Source organism: Branchiostoma floridae, chromosome 7 (assembly GCF_000003815.2).
Source record: "Branchiostoma floridae strain S238N-H82 chromosome 7, Bfl_VNyyK, whole genome shotgun sequence".
NCBI lineage: Eukaryota > Metazoa > Chordata > Leptocardii > Amphioxiformes > Branchiostomatidae > Branchiostoma > Branchiostoma floridae.
Window position 1 is genome coordinate 11,712,547 of NC_049985.1, and position 21,387 is coordinate 11,733,933.

At 41.5% G+C, this 21,387-nt stretch overlaps 3 protein-coding genes across 8 annotated transcripts in view; 1 reads left to right on the plus strand and 2 right to left on the minus strand.

Annotated features, from left to right (window-relative positions):
- Nucleotides 1-14,134, plus strand: part of LOC118418782 (thioredoxin domain-containing protein 3 homolog) — a 14,651-nt gene extending 517 nt beyond the window's left edge. Inside the window, exons 2-11 of the mRNA XM_035824819.1 lie at nt 471-560; nt 1,110-1,248; nt 1,540-1,641; nt 1,802-1,861; nt 3,552-3,604; nt 11,408-11,543; nt 12,058-12,159; nt 12,944-13,003; nt 13,156-13,208; nt 13,502-14,134. Coding sequence (XP_035680712.1) covers nt 471-560; nt 1,110-1,248; nt 1,540-1,641; nt 1,802-1,861; nt 3,552-3,604; nt 11,408-11,543; nt 12,058-12,159; nt 12,944-13,003; nt 13,156-13,208; nt 13,502-13,622 — 916 coding nt within the window. The 3' untranslated portion in view covers nt 13,623-14,134. The remainder of the gene's footprint in view (nt 1-470; nt 561-1,109; nt 1,249-1,539; nt 1,642-1,801; nt 1,862-3,551; nt 3,605-11,407; nt 11,544-12,057; nt 12,160-12,943; nt 13,004-13,155; nt 13,209-13,501) is intronic.
- Nucleotides 5,183-8,606, minus strand: LOC118418774 (ATP-dependent DNA helicase hus2/rqh1-like). Its single transcript, XM_035824808.1, has 3 exons — nt 8,042-8,606; nt 7,516-7,595; nt 5,183-7,189 (listed from the first exon to the last, which is right to left on the minus strand). Exons 1-3 carry the CDS (start codon nt 8,557-8,559, stop codon nt 5,952-5,954), a joined length of 1,836 nt encoding a protein of 611 aa, XP_035680701.1. The 5' UTR covers nt 8,560-8,606; the 3' UTR covers nt 5,183-5,951.
- Nucleotides 14,135-14,502: 368 nt separating the features above from the next.
- LOC118418763 (inverted formin-2-like) overlaps nt 14,503-21,387 on the minus strand; it is a 28,537-nt gene continuing 21,652 nt past the window's right edge. For 2 of the 6 annotated variants that reach the window (XM_035824785.1, XM_035824784.1), the window contains exons 20-21: nt 18,520-20,822; nt 14,503-18,226 (exon numbers count right to left, since the gene is read on the minus strand). In XM_035824785.1, the coding sequence (XP_035680678.1) occupies nt 18,084-18,226; nt 18,520-20,822 (2,446 nt within the window). In that variant the 3' untranslated portion in view covers nt 14,503-18,083. Of the gene's footprint in view, nt 18,227-18,519; nt 20,823-21,387 lie in introns of those variants that run through there. The other 4 variants (XM_035824786.1, XR_004831535.1, XM_035824787.1 and 1 more) reach the window with 4 other exon arrangements.

Consider the following 21,387-nt stretch of genomic DNA (forward strand, 5'->3'; position numbering starts at 1 on the left):
AATATTATCAAAAACATATTGAACTCATTGAAAAAATATCCAAAGCCCTTTCCAGTTTGTTATTCTGCTTGAATATAGTTGATTTGAAATTTCAGGGAACTTTCCAACTTTCCCCACATAGGAATGGCTTATCAGAAAAGTAGTCTCTTATTCGCGCGGCTGATTCGGCGCGCCGGCTAAGCCGGTATTTCCAATATGGCCGCCACTCGGTGTGTATAAACAGTGCGATCGGAGTGGATTTAGTCCCGGCGCGGCTAGCGAAGGGGGTTTTTGAGCCGGAAAACGCTCCGGCTGGCTAGGTAAGGCTGTTAGGAAGTGAGGGACACCCAGAGATCCGAGGATTAGTGCAGCGGCTCGTTTATTCGGCGATTTTTTGATTCCGTTCAATGTTGAAGTCTGCGACTGTTGGCCGGGAGCGTTAGTAGTATAAGCGATAATAGGCCAACAGTCGTCTCTGCGGCTAGTTCAAGGGCGAGGACGGCGAACGTCATGTTCAAGAATCCGTGGAGCTGCAACGGACTGCTGTATCATGGTAGAGTCGGGCGACAAGCCGTGTCAACGTAAGCCTATATTGCTGATATTCTATAGGTAGAAGTGCAGCAACATATAATTGGTGTATTCTATATATCTATATATGAAAGGAAGCATTTGAGCGTAGATCAAATTAGTTATTTAGCGGCTCGAACTCTGACCTCAGAAGACTCCACTTGGGAGGTAGGAGTGTTTTCTCTCGAACCATTAGTGCATTCAATAACGTTTGTTCAATATTACAAACCACAGAACATGGCAAATAATTTCACCCACCCCGAAGTTCGAAGTAGAACATCTCGAAACTTTAAGAAGCCTCCATGCGGCCACGCCAAATTAAAGCAACGTGTCTATGGGAAGGGGGTCGAAATCTACTATTCTTTGATATAGCAAGGAGTGAACTTCAAGGCCCTTTTTCAACCTCCTCGGATATAGATAAGTCACACATTCAACAGCTTTACACCAAAAGGGCAAAAGAGAACAAGATGATTGGTTCACGTTTTGGGGACGGAAGGCCGATGAATGTCCTTTGGTCTCTTTTCTCGGATCTTTCGGATTCTGTATTCTGCACCAAACTTCAGCAAAGTGGCGGCAGAAAGAAACAAAGAACGGAGCTTCATCATGGTCAAACCTAACGGTGTCCAACGCGGGTTGGTGGGAGAAGTCATCAAGCGCTTCGAACAGAAGGGTTTCAAGCTGGTGGCCATGAAGTTTATGCAGGTATACTAGAAAAGGACATGAGGGGTTTAACTTTTAAAGTTCGTCGCTGCACATGTTGTCTTTGGTCAACATTTTGCCGTGTTTGCCATGGGTGACGGAAATGCTTCGCTTTTTAATAGGAATGTTTGCTGGATTTCAATATCGTTGCATTTAGCTTTTACAGTGATAGAGCAGGCATGCCGACTCCTCTCTCATTCTGCAACAGTTTATTACCGACCAAAATGTACAAATATCTCTCTTTAAAGTGCCACAAGACTAGTAAATGTTGTAATAGATAACGTGTAATTGCAGGCTTCTGAAGAGCATATGCAGAAGCATTACACCCACCTGAAGTCAAAGGGATTCTACGCTGGTCTGTGCAAGTACATGTCAAGTTCACCTGTCGTTCCAATGGTGAGGATACTTTGTTTATTGTTGTTTATTTTTTATTCCCTCAATATGTCCAACAGTGATATATGGCTTATCTTCAAATTCATTAAATATATGTTTGACTAATATTTTACTATACCTGGTAGGTAAATGCGATAGTGAGTTGTTTGTGTGTTGTTTGCAGGTGTGGGAAGGTTTGGATATGGTGAGGGCCGGACGTGTTATGCTGGGAGAGACCGACCCTGTAAGTCCTTTCTTTTACTTTTGCTGTGAATTATCGGGTTTACGGAAAAGGCTGAACTGTGTACCTGGGCTGTCTACCTGGGCTGTCTACCTGGGCTGGCTATCACATCAGGCTACTTGGACCTACGAAAGCCGATTGGGACAAAAGCTGTTTTAGCAGTAGGGGTTGTTTGTACTCAATGAAGAATCTGTGTGTGAAGCTATTGTGTGTGTTACATAACCCAAAGGTTCTGGGTTCAAATCAGTTGATATGCCACCAATCTTGTACCCTTGGGAAGGGCTATCAACACGACTTATCGGGCTGATTGGATTAGTCTTAAGACTGGTGGCTAGTTGGTCCAAGGCGTCCAGGAGAGGTTCTTTAGTGGCTGTCAGGGTCCAGGCTTCTGCGCCATACATTAGGATCGACAATTGAATTGTGAGGAGCTTTAAAAAAGCGTTGCTAAAGTGCAAGGGTCTGGAACTGCTGCCATTCGGTGCTAACTCAGATGACCTCAATACGACAGCAATTACCCCAGGTGTTAATGGAGCATTCCACTCCACACGGGAGTGTTATTTTCCGATAGATATTAATTTTAGGAAGTGATAACTGCATACTACTTCACATTATACGATAAAGTACCCAGTTTCTTCACATGCCTCAAAAGCATTCAGTCTTCTACTAAACTCCCCAAGTACCCTCTAATTGAATCAATCCTATGGCTGAATACAATGCAAAACTTTTAGGTAAGGTTACAAAACTAATTTCAGGTTCGCTAAGAAATCTCGCCTTGTTCTTGTATGCTTTGCTATCTTATGAGCAATTTGCCTTCTCGGTGTGCTTAGCATACCTCATTTATTCCGAAAATATGTACGATAAACACAGTGTCTATGCGTATAGGGAATGCATGGGTAGGGTCTGCATGGGTTTAGTGAGTGTCCTTATTGTACACATCACGTAATTCATCCCAAGGTGAATTCCACAAAATTCGGCAGATTATGTATTCATTGCCACATTATCTATTGGAAAACAAGACTCCCTTCTGGAGTGGAATGCCCCTTTAAGAGCCCTTCCCAAACGCATAAGATCGGTGGCATATCAACTGATTCGAACCTAGAACCTCTGGGTTATGTAACATACACAGCTCCTTCAAACACAGCTGCTTCACACACAGCCCGTTCACACACTACCACTTCACACAGCTCTTTCTCATAATAACACACAGATCCTTCAGACACAGCTTCTTCGCTGAGCACAAACAACCCCTACTGCTAAAACAGCTTTTGTCCTAATGGGCTTTCATAGGTCCAAGTAACCTGACGTGATAGCCAGCCCAGGTAGACAGCCCAAGTAGACAGCCCAGCCTTTTCCTTAAACTCGTGAATTATCTGGAACTTCACCACACTGTCACCTCCCTTTATTTGTACCTCATTATATATTTATTAAACTTCTTGTTAAAAAATTTTCCTTCATATGATCTACTTATTTGCCTATCACTCTGCTGATGTTTTTTGTTTTTTTTTGTTTCTTAATGTAAAATGGCATAACAACTGTGAAGATACAGCAATACAAACTGCGATGAAAACTGTATGACATGCTCGCTTGCAAAAGGGCACATCTACTGACTTGACACTTGTAAAAGTAATGCACCTATCAATGAAAATCCACAGAGAACCTCCTAGGATCTCAGTGGGGACCTTCTATTTTTCAGGCTGACTCCAAGCCTGGCTCCATCCGTGGTGACTTCTGTGTACACGTTGGCAGGTAGGTGTAAACAACAACAACTCAGAGGGAATACTACAATTCAAAAGTTAAGGGAGGGTACAGTTATTTCAAACTACTTTTTCAGTCCCTCCGTCCCTGTTTGAATGTCTTTTTTTTCTGTCAAAACTTCTTGACATATTTTTGTATAATCTTTTGTAATATTTTGTTCTCTGTTATAGTACATAATGCGATACAGTCTTGTTTTTTGCAAATGGCAACAATTCTCTTGCAATTGCTTTACCACCATCACTGTACTGAGAAAACTAGAATCATCTGCAGTCATTGGAGATTTCATGGGGCTGACTGAAAAAAACATTCTAGGGTCATACTCTACTGATAGCAATACAAATGCATGTACATCAGCTTTCAAAGTTGCTCTCAAAAGTGTTATGATTTCAATGCTTACTGAATACTTACCCATCAATCAACTTTATGATGCCATGCAACATTACATACACTATAATACATAGTTGAAAAAGTTTAAACTTTGTTCTAACACAACAGAAGACTCGCCATAACTTTTTGGTTGAGTACTATGACCTTCTTCAGATAGATGATTTGCTGCACTGATGTTCAACTATGGACTCCACCAACACAGAGGAGCTTTCATTACGATACATTATAATATTGTTTTTTGCAGGAACCTTGTCCATGGTAGTGACTCCATTGAGAATGCAGAGAAGGAGATAGCGCTGTGGTTCAGGGAAGATGAACTTGTGAACTACAAAGCCGGCCAGTACGACTGGGTGTATGATGACTAGGAAACTGTGGTGATGCTCATACCAGTCTAGCCTACACCAATAAATGGATTAAAGTATATCACTATGATGCATGGATACCAGCCATGTATTTTCCATGTGCAATTTACTGAACTACGGTCATGTTGATTTGATTTAATGGATGACATCTGCGCATGCTCGTTATGAACCATACTGTGAATCGTACAAAGCTGCTGCAAAATGAGCGTCGTCCAAACATCCATCTTACTTTTTCGTGGAAGAAACTGGTATCTGTCTTGCAGTGACCGTCCAACTTTGGCTTCTTGCTGCTGATTCTGCCATCGTACCTAGTAGTAGTACATGTGATGGTTTATTCCTTCTAAAAGTACACAGCAATAAAAAAAGATACACCAGAAAATGCATACTGCCATAAAATGGCAATGTCAATTCCAAGGTCAAAGAACAAAATGTGAAAGAACAAAAATGTTTGGTATACTGTTACTTTGTACAGTGTTTGTTGGGCATATTTTTTTTGGCCAAACTTTTTTGTTATCCGCACCCTAGAATCAGTTTTGGGGTTCCCAGAGGATGTCGTCCATATAATCAAATCAACATGGCCTAAACTCTGCTCAATATAACACAAATAGTAGAATACTCCATTCTGCATATTATGCTCTTAGGTTTATCACTACCCTTGTACTGGCTCATATGCAATGTCTTGACAGCAATTAAAAAATGTAATTCTGTAAGGTGTAATTATTATGCAAAAATAGTATATTTTAAATTTTGTATTATAGTGTAAATGCTTTTAGATGGTATATGAATTATGATGGTATATTAAAGAAATACATTTCCAATGTACAGGTTATGAAAGTCATATTTATTCAAACTAGAAAACTTAAGTACTATAAGTGTGAAACGTTGCTTGTACAATGAGATGCATGATAATACATGTGCATGATTTTGCAGACTTATGTTATTGCTCAATGTACATATTACATGAAAGTGCCTGTATCTTAGCAAGTGCAGTTGTAAGTATTTTGCTTACTATGGCTTATAACAATGTAACCAAATGTTAAACCAAGTGATAAACATAAACATATATACCAGTTTACAGCTTGCACATACATGTAGTATTCTGAATTACAAAACTGTGAAAGGTAAATAAATGTCTATGAATGTACCTTTTTGTCATCTTGCACTACACGTACCAGTATATCAAACTACCTAGAATGAAAACTATGCATGATCTTACTTCATTTGAACACAAGTAACCATGTAAGCAACATAACATGTCTGTCTACTTTATTCAGTAGAGTGCAGAGCTGCCTCTTGCCACAAGGGGGCATTGAAGTAACAATGCCAACCTAACATGGCTGAGTCTGTATCCTCCTCCCCCCTCCCCCCAAATCCTGGTAGCTCCAGTCATCATGATGTGGTTAGTAGTAGACTGACTAGCACCAAACCTTTTGCTGATGAAAGCTATTAAAATGGAAGTGTGCAAGAAAACTCCAATGTACTATCAACCCCATGATACTCAGTTCATATGAATTTCAACTTCTTGAGAACTATTCTATGATACCGAACCATGACAACTACATGTACTTGTAAGCTACTAACTTGGGGCACTAACTTTCTTCCTCTGAATCAGAGTCTGGTTCAAAGAATATATCGTCATTCTCACTTTCACCAGAAGACGGCCCATCAAAGTACCCTGTGTAGTAACAATCAAAGGAAGCTTTCTCTTTAGACTGTTCTGACTCAGCATCTAACTCTGTCTCAAAACCTGGATGTGGAATGTCATTAAACACTTCGGAGATGATAAGTAAGATTTCCTTGGCATGTGCCTGACGGAACACAGGTAGTTTGTTCACATCCTCTAGCGTGAATATATGAGCACAGTGTTCAACAACAGCGTCAATCAGTTCATCAGTGAACAAATGGTAACACTGAGCAGGTAAGAAAAGTGGAACATTGGGATGCAGGGATGCCTGGTACTCCAACAACAACTCCCTTAAAAGCTCTTGCTGTTCCTCATCTACCTCTCTAGTTTGGCCTGGCCAGTTGAACTCTGATTTGTTGAAAAGCTTTTCAGACAGTGAACATGACATAGAGCAATCATCACCTGCACACTTACATGTACCGTGGCAGCTGGTGCAACACTTATGGCCTGGCTGTACAGATACAGGAGTGTCTTCAAAATGACCCACCAACCGTTTCCTGATACAAGTTTCGCCACTGTTCCCTTCCACAAACTCTTTCACAGCTTTATCAACTTTCATGAGTTGCTCATCCTTGTAATACAACACGGCCTGACCCTCCTTACCCTCACAGCCTGCTCTGCTCATCATCAGGAGAATATTCTCCATGTCCTCTGGAGGACCGTACATCACGACTTTGCCAACATTCTTGACGTCAATCCCCTGACCCAGGGCAGCAGTAGCCACCACCACCCTACAGCTCCCCTCTCCCACTAAGGATCTCCTAACTCTGTCCTTGAGCTTGGCCAGAGTAGCACTGTGGTATATTCCAATGAGCATATTAGCAGAGATCTTCTCCTCCCCAATCCAGGCATCATCTCCCAGTTCATGCTTGAGATAGCTAAACACTTTCCCCACTGCATTTAAGTGTCTACAGTAAATAATGATACACTCCATATCCAGCCCTTTGTCGCGCACTTCATCAACTATCCAGTCAAGAGATTCCATCTTGCACATGTCATCAGGAAAGGGTACAAGAGCTAGTCGAACACTGCGCTTGTTGGGACTGGCTCTTACAACGTGGGCTTCCTCCAGCTGCAAGATGCTCCTCACCCTCCCCACAGCCTGCAGGTCTGCTGATGCTGTCAGCGCCATGATCGGGGTTCCTACAGGAGAAAAGTTTCAACAACTATCAATGAGTGAATGATGAATTAAGACCTGTATTGCATATCTATGCCCCATTGAGTTAAGTATACACCACAACAAAGGCATGTTTACAAACATGTGGATCATTATACAAATGTGTAGTACACATTTGTATAATGATCCACATGTTTGTAGGATGGGGCAACAGAATCTTTTTGTTCATTTTCCATAAACACAAAAAATAAACAGACATTTGGTAAATAATCAGATGAAACCTTACTTTGAAACTTTGTTTCTTAGAAGGAAAATTGATAAATTACAATCATATGATTCATCCTTCACTCACCTTCCTTTACCAGAGACCTGAGCTCTGGAAGTTCATAGAAGGCTTGTCTGAGTTCAGACTGATATTTTGACTGCCGGCCCCTATAAAGAAAACAGAGATTGCGTCAGAAAGATTATAGAAATCACAACAATGCGGTTTTATCCTACTCTTCAACTTCAAGCAGTGGTTAGGCTCCGGCTTTTTTTTTTTACTTTCAGTTAATGAGTTATGCGTTTGTATCGGGCTTTCTATTTTGTACCCGTTTTCTTGATGCCTCGCGGTCCATTTTTCTCACCTCCATGATATGGGACGGGAAATCAGAGACACTATGATAAACTATGCATATGTAAAGCCATTTCAAGCGGTAGACCGCTGAGCGGTAAGATCAAGGACTCGAAGGAGTCGCCGAGGCGATGCAAGGTCATGCAAAATGCATGGCATCATTTCCACGAAATAGTAGAAGATTCTGCATTTGATAACGTAAAATTGTTTCAGGCACGTTGTGATTAAAGACGATATGCACAAGATTATGAGAAGTGAATGGTACCATTTGTATGCCAGATGGGCGTCGTCTACAACAACTCCAGCGAGGTTTTCCCGGTAGACTGCAGAAGACAGCATGTCCCTCCACTCATCTTCCAGCATCCACCGCTCTGGACCTCCCAACACGAGCGGGAACTCTCCTTTCGCGATCCCTTCGGCGTCATTCCCACCAAGCTGTGCCACTTTCACACCAACTTTTGTCGCTTCTCGTATTTTGTCCTCCATCAAGTCCACGGGCTGAAGATGCTCCGTGTTTTGAAACTCCTTGATCAGAGCCACCCGCGGTGTCAACACGATGACAATAGGGTTGACGCGACCTAACTTTTCGAACACCATTGGGGCGATCTGATAGACCAAATCTTTGCCAAACCCAGGGGGTAAGAACGCCAAAACATCTTTCCCACCAGCGAAAGCCTTCAAGGCCTCAATTTGCTCAGGTTTTAGTGAAGGAATGCCGTCCAGTTCAGCCAAAACTGATGCGATTGCTGAGTCGACTTCACTCTCACTTCGTGTGGCAGCCATGTTGAAGGAGATGAGGGACCGTACGGTAATTCCCCGGGGGACGTACAGGGGAGGGGGTGCTGTTCAGATGGAGTGGGTGGCCATGGAAAATAATTCGCGAAGAGAAGGACCAATGGAAAATAGACTTGTCCTGGCGGTAGGGCCGCGTTTAGAATGAAAAGAATTAGTCAAGCCATCCGAGTACCGGTCATCCCTCTGGTAAATAACGCCTAGTCCCTAACTCAAAAGTTATTTTCAAGCAGATGCAAGGCAGATTTACGTCAAGGGGAAGACTTTATGATAAGTGCGTTTTATAACCCGACAAGGTCAGAATACTGGGCAGGACTACTTTGAAAGGTAATAAAGGAGACCATATACATCAGGGCACCCCAGCCATCACTGAACAGAGACGTGCGTCTTGTTAACCTCATTGGTTCTTCCAACTCTGAAAGAAAGACGATGTGGCCTCAGTAAAATGTTAAAGGGCATACATTATGAGAAACAGCTACTCTCCAAGCAGAAGCTAGGCTCCGGCTGTTTTTTTTAACGTTTTTTAGTCGTTTTTTTCGGGCTTTCTATTTTTTTATTTTATCTTGCTGCATGTGTCAAAACCTAACACAAGGTGGCGTACTTCAAGAAAAATGACAAAATAGAAAGCCCGATAAAAACGACTACAAAAAAACGTTAAAAAACAGCTGGAGCCTAACCTCTGCTTGGAGAGTAAGAAACAGCCCCTTCATGACATTGTAACGCCAATCACTACGTCTTAAACAAAAAAAGTTCAACTGTATTTATACGTCAAACATTTTCACGGTATCCGAAGTATGTAACGGTTCAATAGACAATGTATTGTAAAAAGAAATCACGATTTAATTGTAGATTCTACAATCAGCCTGATGATCTTACTAATTATCTAGAAGGCTGATATGCGTAGTTATTACACATATAACTAGATCTTTAATGCTAGTTTAGGCACACTGCTAGCCTATGGCTCATACGCGTTAGTCATGAATAATCTACAGTGTGCTAGAGTCTAAATGATTTTCCCTTAAGTTCCAACTCTAGAAGTGTTGAGTAGATTAATTGAGTGCTTCTCCCCAAAAGGACCTCTTTCTTTTGTCCAAAAGAAGCCATATACATTACACTCGCCACAGTACAAGCCATAACCTCCCATGACCCCACGCCCTTCTCCCTTACGTGTGTTGTTTTCAAATAGAGACGTCACACGCAGTTAAAACTGGCGGCAGTGTATACTAGCTACCACCGGTCTGGCGATTTGAGGCCGATTAAAAATCGATTCAGTTCGACACGCAGGAAGACACGCCCCCCATATGGAACATCAGTGGATCTCTTGCCGACATGTGATTTGTGTGCATGATCTCAGCGACGCTTAAAGATCAAGGACATTGTATGTAAAAGCTTGTAAATGTCAACGCAAAGATTGTCCGCTGGATTTCCCAACGGATGCAGTACGTGCGCAACCGGTACCACATTATGACGCGGTACACGATTATCTATGCTTGTTCAAGGGCGAGGAAGACGGACTTTGTGTTGAACAAGCCACGGAGCTGCGTTGGACTGCTGTATCGTGATAGAGTGGGGCAACAAGCTATGTCATCGCTATCTACCTCGTAAGGACTATCCTATTTGATTTTCAGAGATGAGTGCATATGATGTTTTTCTGTGGTAAATCATGCATGGAACGAATATTGGAGTCTAAGCATAACAACTGCTCAAAAGTTAATGAACACCAACTAGTACATAGTACAACAGATCATACAGATTAAAACGCTTCTGGGATATATTAAAAAAAGATGGCATGGGTAAAACCTCCTGCGTTTGAAATGGCATATCTCAAAAACTTCTGGCAAGTTCTGCCTTAGAAAAGCTTAATGCCCCACCAATTAGCTACTTGCTATCCCAAAGCCATTCATGATAAGCTTAGTAGAATAGCCGCGGCAACCAGCCAATACTGTAAATGGGGCTGAAAGGCTAAATGCCCTAGCCTAAGTATCAGCCTGGTTAATTTACCAGTGAACTAAAATGTCCTAGATTATTTATGTATATAGATATGAGCTAATTTGGTGGGGGTCCTATGGGGGGTCAGTTTTGTTTTGTGTTTTATTTTCTTGTTTGTGTGTAGTGGGAAGATCCAACCGTTTCTCAACAGTTTGTAGATAATGGCGATGAACACGAAACGTCGTAAATGCAACTTATCCTACGGATTTAACAAAAAAGAATATGTGTCAATGACCTATAATTAACGTTAATAGTAATTTAAAGTTTGACAAGAAAGTCCCCCCAAAAAGTCGTTAGAAAATAAACTTGCAAATAAACTTCCATTATAATAATATTTTACTAAAAAGATTTGGTAAGACTAAGAACATAACGTTAGTATTCTCATCAGCAATCCTATAATGTTAAAGCTTCTAATGTCTTTATGCGAACTGTTGACCCCATTATCAGCTGAACTCTGTCCATAAATAAATCATATTCTGTATATCACATGGTTCCCCAAGTACCGCACATACGATTAGGACGATACCAATGGCTTCTACTTTTCGGAGTGTTTTCTCATTAATGGAGGGGATGATAAGTTTTTGTCACTTTCTAAATGAAACAATCAAATAATAGACGGCACTATTTTAAGTTAACAATAAAATTCAAATATCAAATTTGGTACCATGATGCTACGAAAGATTTAATATTTTAAGTTTTAGTAGGTTTAAGAAATTGACACCCCTATATGTAAAGTAAACTAGTCTACTTTGCCGCGTGTCACATGTCAACCGGTCTCTTTTTCTCCCCGGCCGCCATCTTGTGCCTGCATGCTTGCTACTCTCCTGTGGATATTGCACCAAATCTTCAGTAAAATGGCAGAAAAGAACAAGGAACGCAGCTTCATCATGATCAAGCCCGACGGTGTCCAACGCGGGCTGGTGGGAGAAGTCATCAAGCGCTTCGAACAGAAGGGCTTCAAGCTGGTGGCCATGAAGTTCATGCAGGTATAGAAAAGGCTACAGGCCATGCATGCATGCTCTTGATGCCATGAGGTCTGGGGTTTAAATTTTAAAAGGCTTGACGTTGCACGTGTCGGTCCGTTAAGTAATTTAAACGCGTTTTCCTGCTTCCAAGTTGCCGGATACAAAAGTTATGCACAGTTTACAATTTAATTTTCCTGAAATTTATTTTCTGTGGAGTGTCGATTCGAATTATTATGCACGCGTGGTTGTCAGGTTTTTGTTCTCAAATTCTGCACCTGTGCAACAGATCAAGATGAAAAGAACTTCGTATTTTAAAAAGCTTGATAAGTCCTTTTTTGTCATAATAGCTGACATTTTTTTTGGGGGGGGGGGGATCAGGAAGGTTTACATTTTGAATGTAAGGAAATGATTGACATACTAGTATGACGTCATTGTTCAGAAGGCCATGGTAGGGTGTGGTCAGTCAATCAACCAGTGAATGAAGTGGTCTGTGTCATAATGTTGTACAAATGTGGTGTTCTGTCTTGTTTTGCAGGCTTCTGAAGACCACATGAAGAAGCACTACATTGACCTGGCGTCAAAGGGATTCTACGCTGGTCTGTGCAAGTACATGTCAAGTTCACCTGTCGTTCCAATGGTGAGGATACAGGCCATTTTTATGTCCAACATCGTAATATGATTAAGCTTTGTGTAGTTGGTACATCTACCAGTTTCTGTATGTATCTGTATCAATATTGCTGGTATGATTGCCCTTTCGGAGTAACACACCAGCTTCGCAGGCATGCAGCAGCTGGTTATATCACACCGAACGACTTGTCACAAGCTCGTGAGGATGCGCCTACTGTACTTGATGACAATGAATTCCACTCAGTGATAGTTGTAGGAAAGAACAAGTATTTGAACGCATCAGTCCCATTCCAAGTTCTTGTCTGAGCTGGTTTAGATAACTCAGCTATTGATCAATATCAACTCGACACCACAAAATGTGAACAGATAACTTTCCATGTTCAAGGTTAACTAAGATTAAGAAGACAACATTGACTGATGAGCAAATATACAATGTATATCCAATTATCTATTCATAACATTTTTGTACTGATAGGACAGAAGCTAGCCTGGTAACCATGACATCATGACCTCCACAGTATCTCTATGCACTTGGAATGTTGGCCACGCACTGTCACCCAGCTCATTTGTACATACCAGGGGTTAATAGTTTCGCACATTGCACCTCATTGGTTTCAGTTGCTCATCAAAAGAAGAGAAGACTGGCTGGAAATTTAACATAGGCTGTCAGCAAAAAAAAAACCTATGCTTAGTAAGTTAGTAGGACTGAGCCCAGTAAAACTCCACTAAGCTGGCCTGTGGAAAAAGGTTGCCAGATTTACTGAAGTCTTGCGTTGTTCGTGTGTTGCTTTCAGGTGTGGGAAGGTCTGGGTGTGGTCAAGACTGGACGTGCGATGCTGGGAGAGACCAACCCTGTAAGTAGTTAGTCCTACTTTCCAATTTTGCTGTCTAAATCTAGAACAACAGAACTCTGCTGCTTTCTTGCATTTGTTCAAATTGTGCACCCGTCTGAAAATCTTCAGGAGTTAAGTGGGGAACTAAGTCATGATTCCATTCTTTTCCTTAGGCTGACTCCAAGCCAGGGACCATCAGGGGCGACTTCTGTGTACAAATTGGAAGGTAGGTGTCAACTGTAACAAGGATAACGTATTCCTATTTGAATATCTTTGAATAGCTTCTCGAGTTGTTTTGTTATCAGTTTGCAACACATTTTTCTTCTATTAGAGTTGTGTTTACCCCAAACTGTGATACAGTACACTCCTCTGAAAATGATTAGAACAGCCCCTTTTATTTCAGTTCAAGGTGACCTTAAGAGACAGGTGGGAATCAGTAGGCCATTAATATTATAATGCTAAGACATCACTTAAGCTGTGTTACGAAGTGCTCATGATAGTACTTAACCATTTCTGTAGGAACCTTGTCCACGGTAGCGACTCGGTTGAGAGCGCAAAGAAGGAAATCGCGCTGTGGTTCAAGGACGACGAGATCCCGACCTATACTGCCGGCCAGTACGACTGGGTGTACGAAGACTAGGATACCACCGTCTTACACAAGCCAAGTCACAGCCTTAGCAGACTCTAGCAGATTCCCCTACATTCCTGTAAGCGTGTCTTTGTGTTTTTGTGACGTCCTGTCTTTCAAAATGAATATGTAACACAAGAATGTACCTTAAATCTCAGTCTGTAAACTAATCCCTGGTATTGCTGCCCACTGTGTGAGCAGACTAGTTCTGAGAAATCGTGTACTGGATGACCTGAAGTATAACTTTAGTCCAGTTCAGTATCCAATGTGAGTAGTTTACAGACAAACCACATCTTGTCTTTGTTCATTTGAAACTAGGACTACTTCTCAACTTTATATGAAACACACTTCAGTCATTACAGGAAGGGTGTCATTTGTTGTGCATGTTACGTACAAAATGTGTGATTTGTCGTACAATGAATTTCCAGCATTGATTTGTGAGTGTACTGCAGGGGTTTGTGTTGGGCCCCAGCTTGGTTTGTGCAAGACTACCGTACATCATTAAAGCTAGATTGCACCTCAGACTTTGTCATGTTTTGTCCTTTGTGAACTGGTCTAAATTCAATGACAAGTATTAATTGTAGGGTAGTGTTGCAAGAAAATGCTGTCAAAAAGTTTGCACAATTTTTCTTTTCTTGCACCAGTTAATGCCAATTTGTAAAGGGAGATCCCATAACATATTCATGTAAGTGGCCTGTCCATGTTTTTCGTATCATCTTATGCACAGTAAAGCATAACAGGTTTTTAATCCTCTTCCAATGTACTAGTATCCCCACTCCTCTCAGTCAGTGCCAACTTTCCTAGCAGTACAGTCCCTAGCCACAACCTCACACGTAGCAAGACTTGGTCACGTGTCTACCCTACCATGTTAAGATATCACACAAGCAAATGATGGTTGCACACCGTCCTTTATTTTACTACAAAATCCATAGCATTTTATGTGCATGGAATGATCACCGACGTATGATATTGGTGTGGCATATTGTTATGCACGCAAATATTTGTTAAAAAAATAGATAACTTCCTGCATGAGCAGGATGGTTACTCTTAACCACTCAAATCTTACCTTTTTTAAACACAAGAAGTTAGTTATTGTGTCCATCACGTAATAATAATAGCCATTTCAAAGGTACAAGATCTTCTTAGAAATAAATGCATACATGTAATTGATATACGTTGTAAACATGAATGGCCCCAAATAGTTTTGAATCAATGAATAAATCTATATGACAAACATGTTCACCTGTAACTTGTGACTACAACTCGCTTTTTTTGACAACTTACAAGTCTGACAAATATGTCCTCATGACCGACCATTTGATGGGAATAGTAGACTTTTGAGATAATATTTGCAACTATTTCAGATGCACATTTGTCAAGTAGACAAGAAGATTGATAAACAATGGGGTCTCCATTGAAGTTGAGTTCAGAAGAATGTAAATTTACAAATTATTGCAAAGCAAACTTAGACTAGCCTGGGCACCATCAGCATTTTTGACTTGTATTTCTGCATCCATATGCATGTATATTTTCTAAGTCAGAGCTACCGCAAACAAGAGAAAAGCAAGCCCGATGACAAAAACGTATTGTGAATTTCATGAAACAAATATTACAAAAGACTTTAATTTAGTTTTCTGCCCTTGTAAGTTTTGTGGTGCTGTGAAAATGAAGAGTATTCTTTGAGTTTGTGGCTGAAAGTATGGTAGACTAGTAATACAATGGAATGCGGAACAAACCTTCACAGTTGAGATCACAGTAAAAACTGCAAACTAAATACCAATTTCACAATATACAGCAATCTTTTTGGCCAATCACATTGTTGATGTCATGGCTGGTGCCATTATTTAAGATATTATACATGATAGGAGGTAGCTGTATACATGTGGCCATAAATGCATGATATCTCCTAATGATATAAACACATATAATATCACATATAGAAATTTACCATATATTGTTGGCATAGACCTATCTATCAACAGTATTGTTACAACATTTTCACAAGCAACACACATTTAAGACAAAATGGTTCTCCTTTCCTTGCATAATGCACATTTTCTGAGTCATGACAAACTTTCGTTAAATTTCATATGATCACAAACTTTCCAGTCTGATAGGCTTAATTGCACCTATTTTTTCATAAATATTTCTCCAAGAAACTCAACTGGTTGCTTTAAGTTTACATGTATCTCCTTGTAACATTCATCAGATAGTTCTTATAGTGTAATAGAATTATTGGAAATTATAAAATCTATCCTTTAACAGCAGCTATTGTACAGACTGTTAGGTCTGCTGCTTTTAGCAAAGCATAATTATATAAGCTACTAGGTAGTTTAGCCAGACTAAAACTATGCTTTTGGTTGCACACCTGACCAAATAATGGCCAGTCAACTACAGGTTAAGTAAGCCAACATCATAATAACAAGAAATAAAATCTGACAGGCTTACTAAACAGCTTGGAGGGTTCATACTTTTTAGACACCTATGATTTAGATGCAAAAGAAAAATTATATTACAACATGGTACATTGTGAAAAGTCATAAGTCTTACTGCAACCTCTGTCACAAGGAGCCATTATCTACTAAGTTTGATATTGACATTGCACAAAAATCTGAACCTAGAGTCTTTTTTTAATCTTTTCTTTTATACCCGAACTTGTCTTGATTTGACCTTTTGGAAGATGTTACATGTACTGCAGGAATTTTATGTATGTTTATTGCTATGTTTTCAATCCCTGCATACACGGTTTTGTTTTTGCTTCACCAGACAAGTCAGAGAAAAAAAGAATATGACAAGGAATTTCATTTACACAAAACACTCAATAAGTTAATTATCTTTCTTCTGTCATGGATTGTCTCTGGTACAAAAAGTAAAATTATCTTCTTTGATGACAATTTCAGATTCTGTTGTCCATCTCAGTACATGGTAGAACACCAGTTCTCTGAACTATAGAGGATGGCAACATTGACATAATGCTACCAAAATCTTACCTCTCAACAGCTGATATTACATGAGGATGTGTTTATGGGTGGATAGTAGATACCTCTGGTAATTCTTTGTTAGCTTTTGATGCAATATGGGCTTAGGCCACTCTGACTTAATTTTATGGATGACATCCTCTAGAGACCCCAAGACTAATAGTGCTAAACCAGAGGACTAAACATCCAGTCCATTCTTTTACAGGTTTGGTTTGTCTTATGTTTACCTCTAGTAATACTGTAAGAGACAATCGTCGCCATTTCATTTTTCTACCATGCTCCCTGACCATGTACCCCCTTTAAAATACCCTGGATAGCAGATCTTCTGGCAAGCATAGAATTCTGATTGACGAGAATACTTTAGGGTCACATGTGGCCACATTTTTTTTAGAACAGGCAAAAATCAATGCATGCGCAAATGTCATCCATAAAATGAAGTCTGAGTGTGGCCTAAGTAACAAGCGCTGACATGGCAGAAATTGAGACAACTATATGATTGGAAATATTAATGCATCTATAGTAGTCAAAACATTCTGCAGGAAAGAGAGGGTATGGGCAAAGCATCCACCCATATTTGAGTCATTTTTTTAACACTTTTCAGATGTTGTTCTCTAAGATATAGCCAGGTTGAGTCACAACATCATGAGAAGCATCTTTTCTCAAGAAAGATTTATGCTTTCAAGTTTAAAGTTCATAACACATCACCAGCTGTAACCTACAGTGCTGGTTACTGCAGGGTGTTTAGCAAACATAGATGCTCCTCTGCCTTCTCCTGGAAAAGCCATGACAGTGCCGCCATCTTTTCAAACCATCAAAATACATCTGATCAGGATTTAAAGATGTCATCTTAATATTTTCTGTATAAGGTTCCCTCCAGTGGCCATAGCCACTATCTACGAATCTTGCATTATTTATATGAACTCTGAGAGGTATATATCATGACCAGATGTCTATGTTGGGAACCACCTCACATATATATTTTTTATAACTCGTCTTATTTCCAACCCTTTCCAGTTGTCAAGCAAGCATGAGCCTCAATTCAGAGGGAGTTTGATATGACATGCATACTCCTATCAGTCACACACAGCCTCTTTTGAAAAGCTGGTGCACATATCATTACACCAACAGCATTGCTTTAATGCTACTTTTAACCACCTTTTTATACCTTTCACATACTCCCCACATATTTCAAACCACCCTGTTTATTTTTATTTGTTGGATGGTTGAAGCTTCACAATCAGTTAAGTTGGCTTTCTTCCATATTGCACATATTTGCTATAAGTGATTTGATAATCTGCTGATACATTTCAGAAATTAATTTTTTTCTACCAAGCAGTTTTTTTTTTTTTGTGTGCCTTCTTTTAACTTTGTGAGGCAGCATGATATCCGATATGGAATATCTCAACATTTTGCAACAATGCTCCCCAAAAGCTTTCAAGTTTCAGCAAGTTTTTTCTTTCTTACGTATAAGACCCAAAGGATGGAACCTACACTTTTATTGCTGCTTGCAGGTGATGGCATCAGCTATCTTATTAACATCAGGCAAACCGAAGGGGCTTCCAGGAGGACTGCAGGCATTCCGAGTGCGATGCCTGGGCGGTGGTTCAATCGGCTTTTGCGCTGGTGGTGGCTGGTCTCCTGAAGAAAAAAGGAAATATTAGAAAATTCCATCAAAATTCCAAAATTCATTAAAGCAGTCAACAAAATAGCACTAAACTTTGAAATCTCCTGATTTTTTAGTGAGTGTAACATAGAAGCTACTGTAGGACACAAAAGTGGAGAAAATTCAAGATGAGTAATGTGTATGTTTTGGACTTATGAAAAACAAACTCCATAGAAGTCAATAGTAAATTAAAATCACACAAAGCAAATTTCCACAAGCAAGCAAGTGTACCATGAGTCATCCTCTTGAACCCGCTGGCACAACTTACCTGGTCCGAAAAGTGACATGGCCAGTGCAACGTCACTTGGGACGTCCCCCTTGGCATCCTGCACTTTCTCCTGCAGCAGGCTATAAGGGCTAGGGTCCTCGTTCCATCCTCGAGATCTACGTCTCTCCCTCGACATGGACAAAGTACTCGGTCGGGAACCGCTGTCACTCCTATCCCTCGAAGAGTCACCAGAGCCGTCTCTGTCTTGTTCTCCCAACTTGTCTTCCTCGGAATCAGGAAGTTGGAGTTTCCAGTCTATGATGGTGGACTGAGACTGTCTGATGGGGTACGACCTCATGTCAGGTTTGCCGTGGATATGTTCGGTTGTGTTAGCCCGGTGGAGCTCGTAACGCGAGTCCAGGTCAGAAAACTGCTCAGAGGAGGATCTGGTGGGTCCAACCCGTCTCTTTGATTGGTCCTTGCGGGGCTGCTGGGCAGCCTGGGGTTGACTAGCGCTAGCGGTAACTTCTGTGTCTGCACGGCCCAGTTCGTGTGACGAGGCACGCGCTGGGTCTAGTTTGGACGAACTAGTGCCAGCTGCATAACGGGCCTGGTCCAGTTGGGACATGGCATGGACACTAACCGACTGAGGTGGGAGGGTTGTTCTGGCATATCCGTGAGTCGGAGGATGACCTCTTCTGGAGCGGCTGCGACGTGAGTGACGGCTGCTACGGGATTGCACGTCATGTCGGGGCTGGGTATGTGTCAGGTGAGGGCCAGCCTGGGCATGCAAATGGTCCAGTAAAGGCCTGCTTCTGGAATGCCCCTGGTCTTGAGAGGGGGTGCTTTGGCCATGGGAAGGGCGCTCTTGAGCATGAGGGGTTTTGGCATGGGCATGACCAGGATCAAGGAGGGTGCTACATTTAGCATCAATCTCATCATGATGCATATGCAGACTGTCCTGACTCCGGAACCTGTCCCTCGCTTGGGCAGGATCTGGCTGAAATTGTGAGGAATCCTGCAAATTTGGGACGCTTCCTAAGTCTACATAGTCCGGCAGTGGAGGGAGGCTGCCCATTGCATTGATGTCAATGTAGTCAGGTAGTGGGGGAAGTTCACCCATTGACGCGATATAGTCAGGTAGGGGAGGAAGATCACCCATGGAGCTAGCATAGTCAGGTAGGGGAGGGAGCTCTCCCTTTTCAAGGATCTGTTTCGTTGTTGGTGACAAGGTTAAACTTTGTTTCTTAGATTTAGGGAGAAGCTGCCCTTTATGTTTGATGTTTAAAGAGGAGGCTTGGCTTCCACCATCTTGAGTGTAACTCAAACCAAGAGATGACCCACTCCTGACCTTTAAGACTTCAGGCTCTTGCTCTATGTTGTAATCAGACTCTGCCTGTGCCAGTACGCGTTGAGCCTTCTTATTGTGATGCTCTATCCTTTCATCAACTGATCTTTGTCTCTCCCGTGAGTCTAGCGTTCTGTGAGATCCTTGGTGACGATGTCGCTCGGCAGGTGCAGACTTGTGTCTCTGCCTGGCTCTCTCCCCAGCCTCTGCCTTTGCCCTGGCCTCTGCCTGTTGTCTCTTCTGCCTCCTGCTTGCCTTTGTATCCCGGGGTAACGAGGTAGAAGTGGGCCATCTACTTAGACTAGTGTGCTCTCCCAATATCACTTGTGGTTCTGGAAGCTTTTGTTCTTTGCTCTTAGATTGAGCAGTGGACGATCCTTTCCTCTTGGGTTGAGCGGCAACATGCTCTGGCCTTGCGACTCCCCTTTTGTCGACATGCTGCGGCGCCACCTTTCCAGGTGTTGGTATTGCAGTGGGAGTGTCCATGCCCATTGTCAACTCCGTCAACACCTGCTGCCTTGAGCGAGGACGTCTCACATTTGAAGAGGTTGGTAATGACCCTTCTTTCGGTTGGCCGGCAAAACTTTGCAATGTCTTACCCGAACCCTCTGCACTGCCCATGATTTCTTGACTCGATCGTTTCTGACCTGGACCTGTTTTTGCTCCCTTGTCCTGCTTCGAATCACCTCTTGTCTGTGCTGTCTCGGGCACTTTACCATCTATCGAATCTCTTTGCGACTTGTCATCACTACCTTTTGATTGCGTTACCGTTTTATCCGGTTGACTTTCTGCTTGAACTTTCTTTGCAACATATTCATTTTTGTTGGGCTTTTCAACTAAGGAGTCACCTGTGGGGGGTTGTTCTTGTGATTTGTTCTGTGGTTGTGGGATTGTGTCGTCCTTCTCTGTTTGGCTCGGCTGTGGCGGCTGACAGTTCTCCTCGTCAGCACAGGTAATCTCTAACTTCTGGATCTGGTGAACTACATATTCCATCGCCTCCGGGGAGATAACTGCCCTGCAAAAGTCAACAGCACAACCAAAAGTCACAATTGAGGCTTGAGGTTGATCTGGTGCCAAACAACTTTTACAATACTATATAATGGTATATCCACCACAAATCACAAGAAATATTGAATGAGCAATGGACCTATTACTACAGCCACATCAATTGGACAAACAGATTCAAATGTCAAGTGCGGCATACATGTACACTTTACTTAAATTGAAATTCTAACTGCAGCAGAAAGATCCTTGCCACAGCATTGGCAATGACGATAGGTTGTTGCATTTGCAATAATCAAAGTTTGTTTTACCTAAAATGAGCCATCAAATGTTGTAGAGGTACATACTTCAATGTACCTTTGCCATTTTTATGGCTTCTTGCAGTCAACCAGGAATAGCATTGTAAACTTCAATTAACTACTGAAGTGCAGATGGGTTCATCATCCTAATACATTGTAGATACATTGTACATAAGGTTCATTTTTCCTAACTCTTGTGTTCAGATATCTATTAGATAATAGAAGTAGTTGTGGAAGCTAGTAGTCAAAGTGTGAGGCAGTAGGTATGTACAAACTTTA

Coding starts and splice junctions, on each gene's coding strand:
- LOC118418774 (XM_035824808.1), bottom strand. CDS start 8,559: ATGGCTGCCACACGAAGTGAGAGTGAAGTCGACTCAGCAATCGCATCA. Junction 7,596..8,041: donor GCCCATCTGGCATACAAATG/GTACCATTCACT, acceptor TTTTCTTTATAG/GGGCCGGCAGTCAAAATATC. Junction 7,190..7,515: donor CAGGTCTCTGGTAAAGGAAG/GTGAGTGAAGGA, acceptor TTTCTCCTGTAG/GAACCCCGATCATGGCGCTG.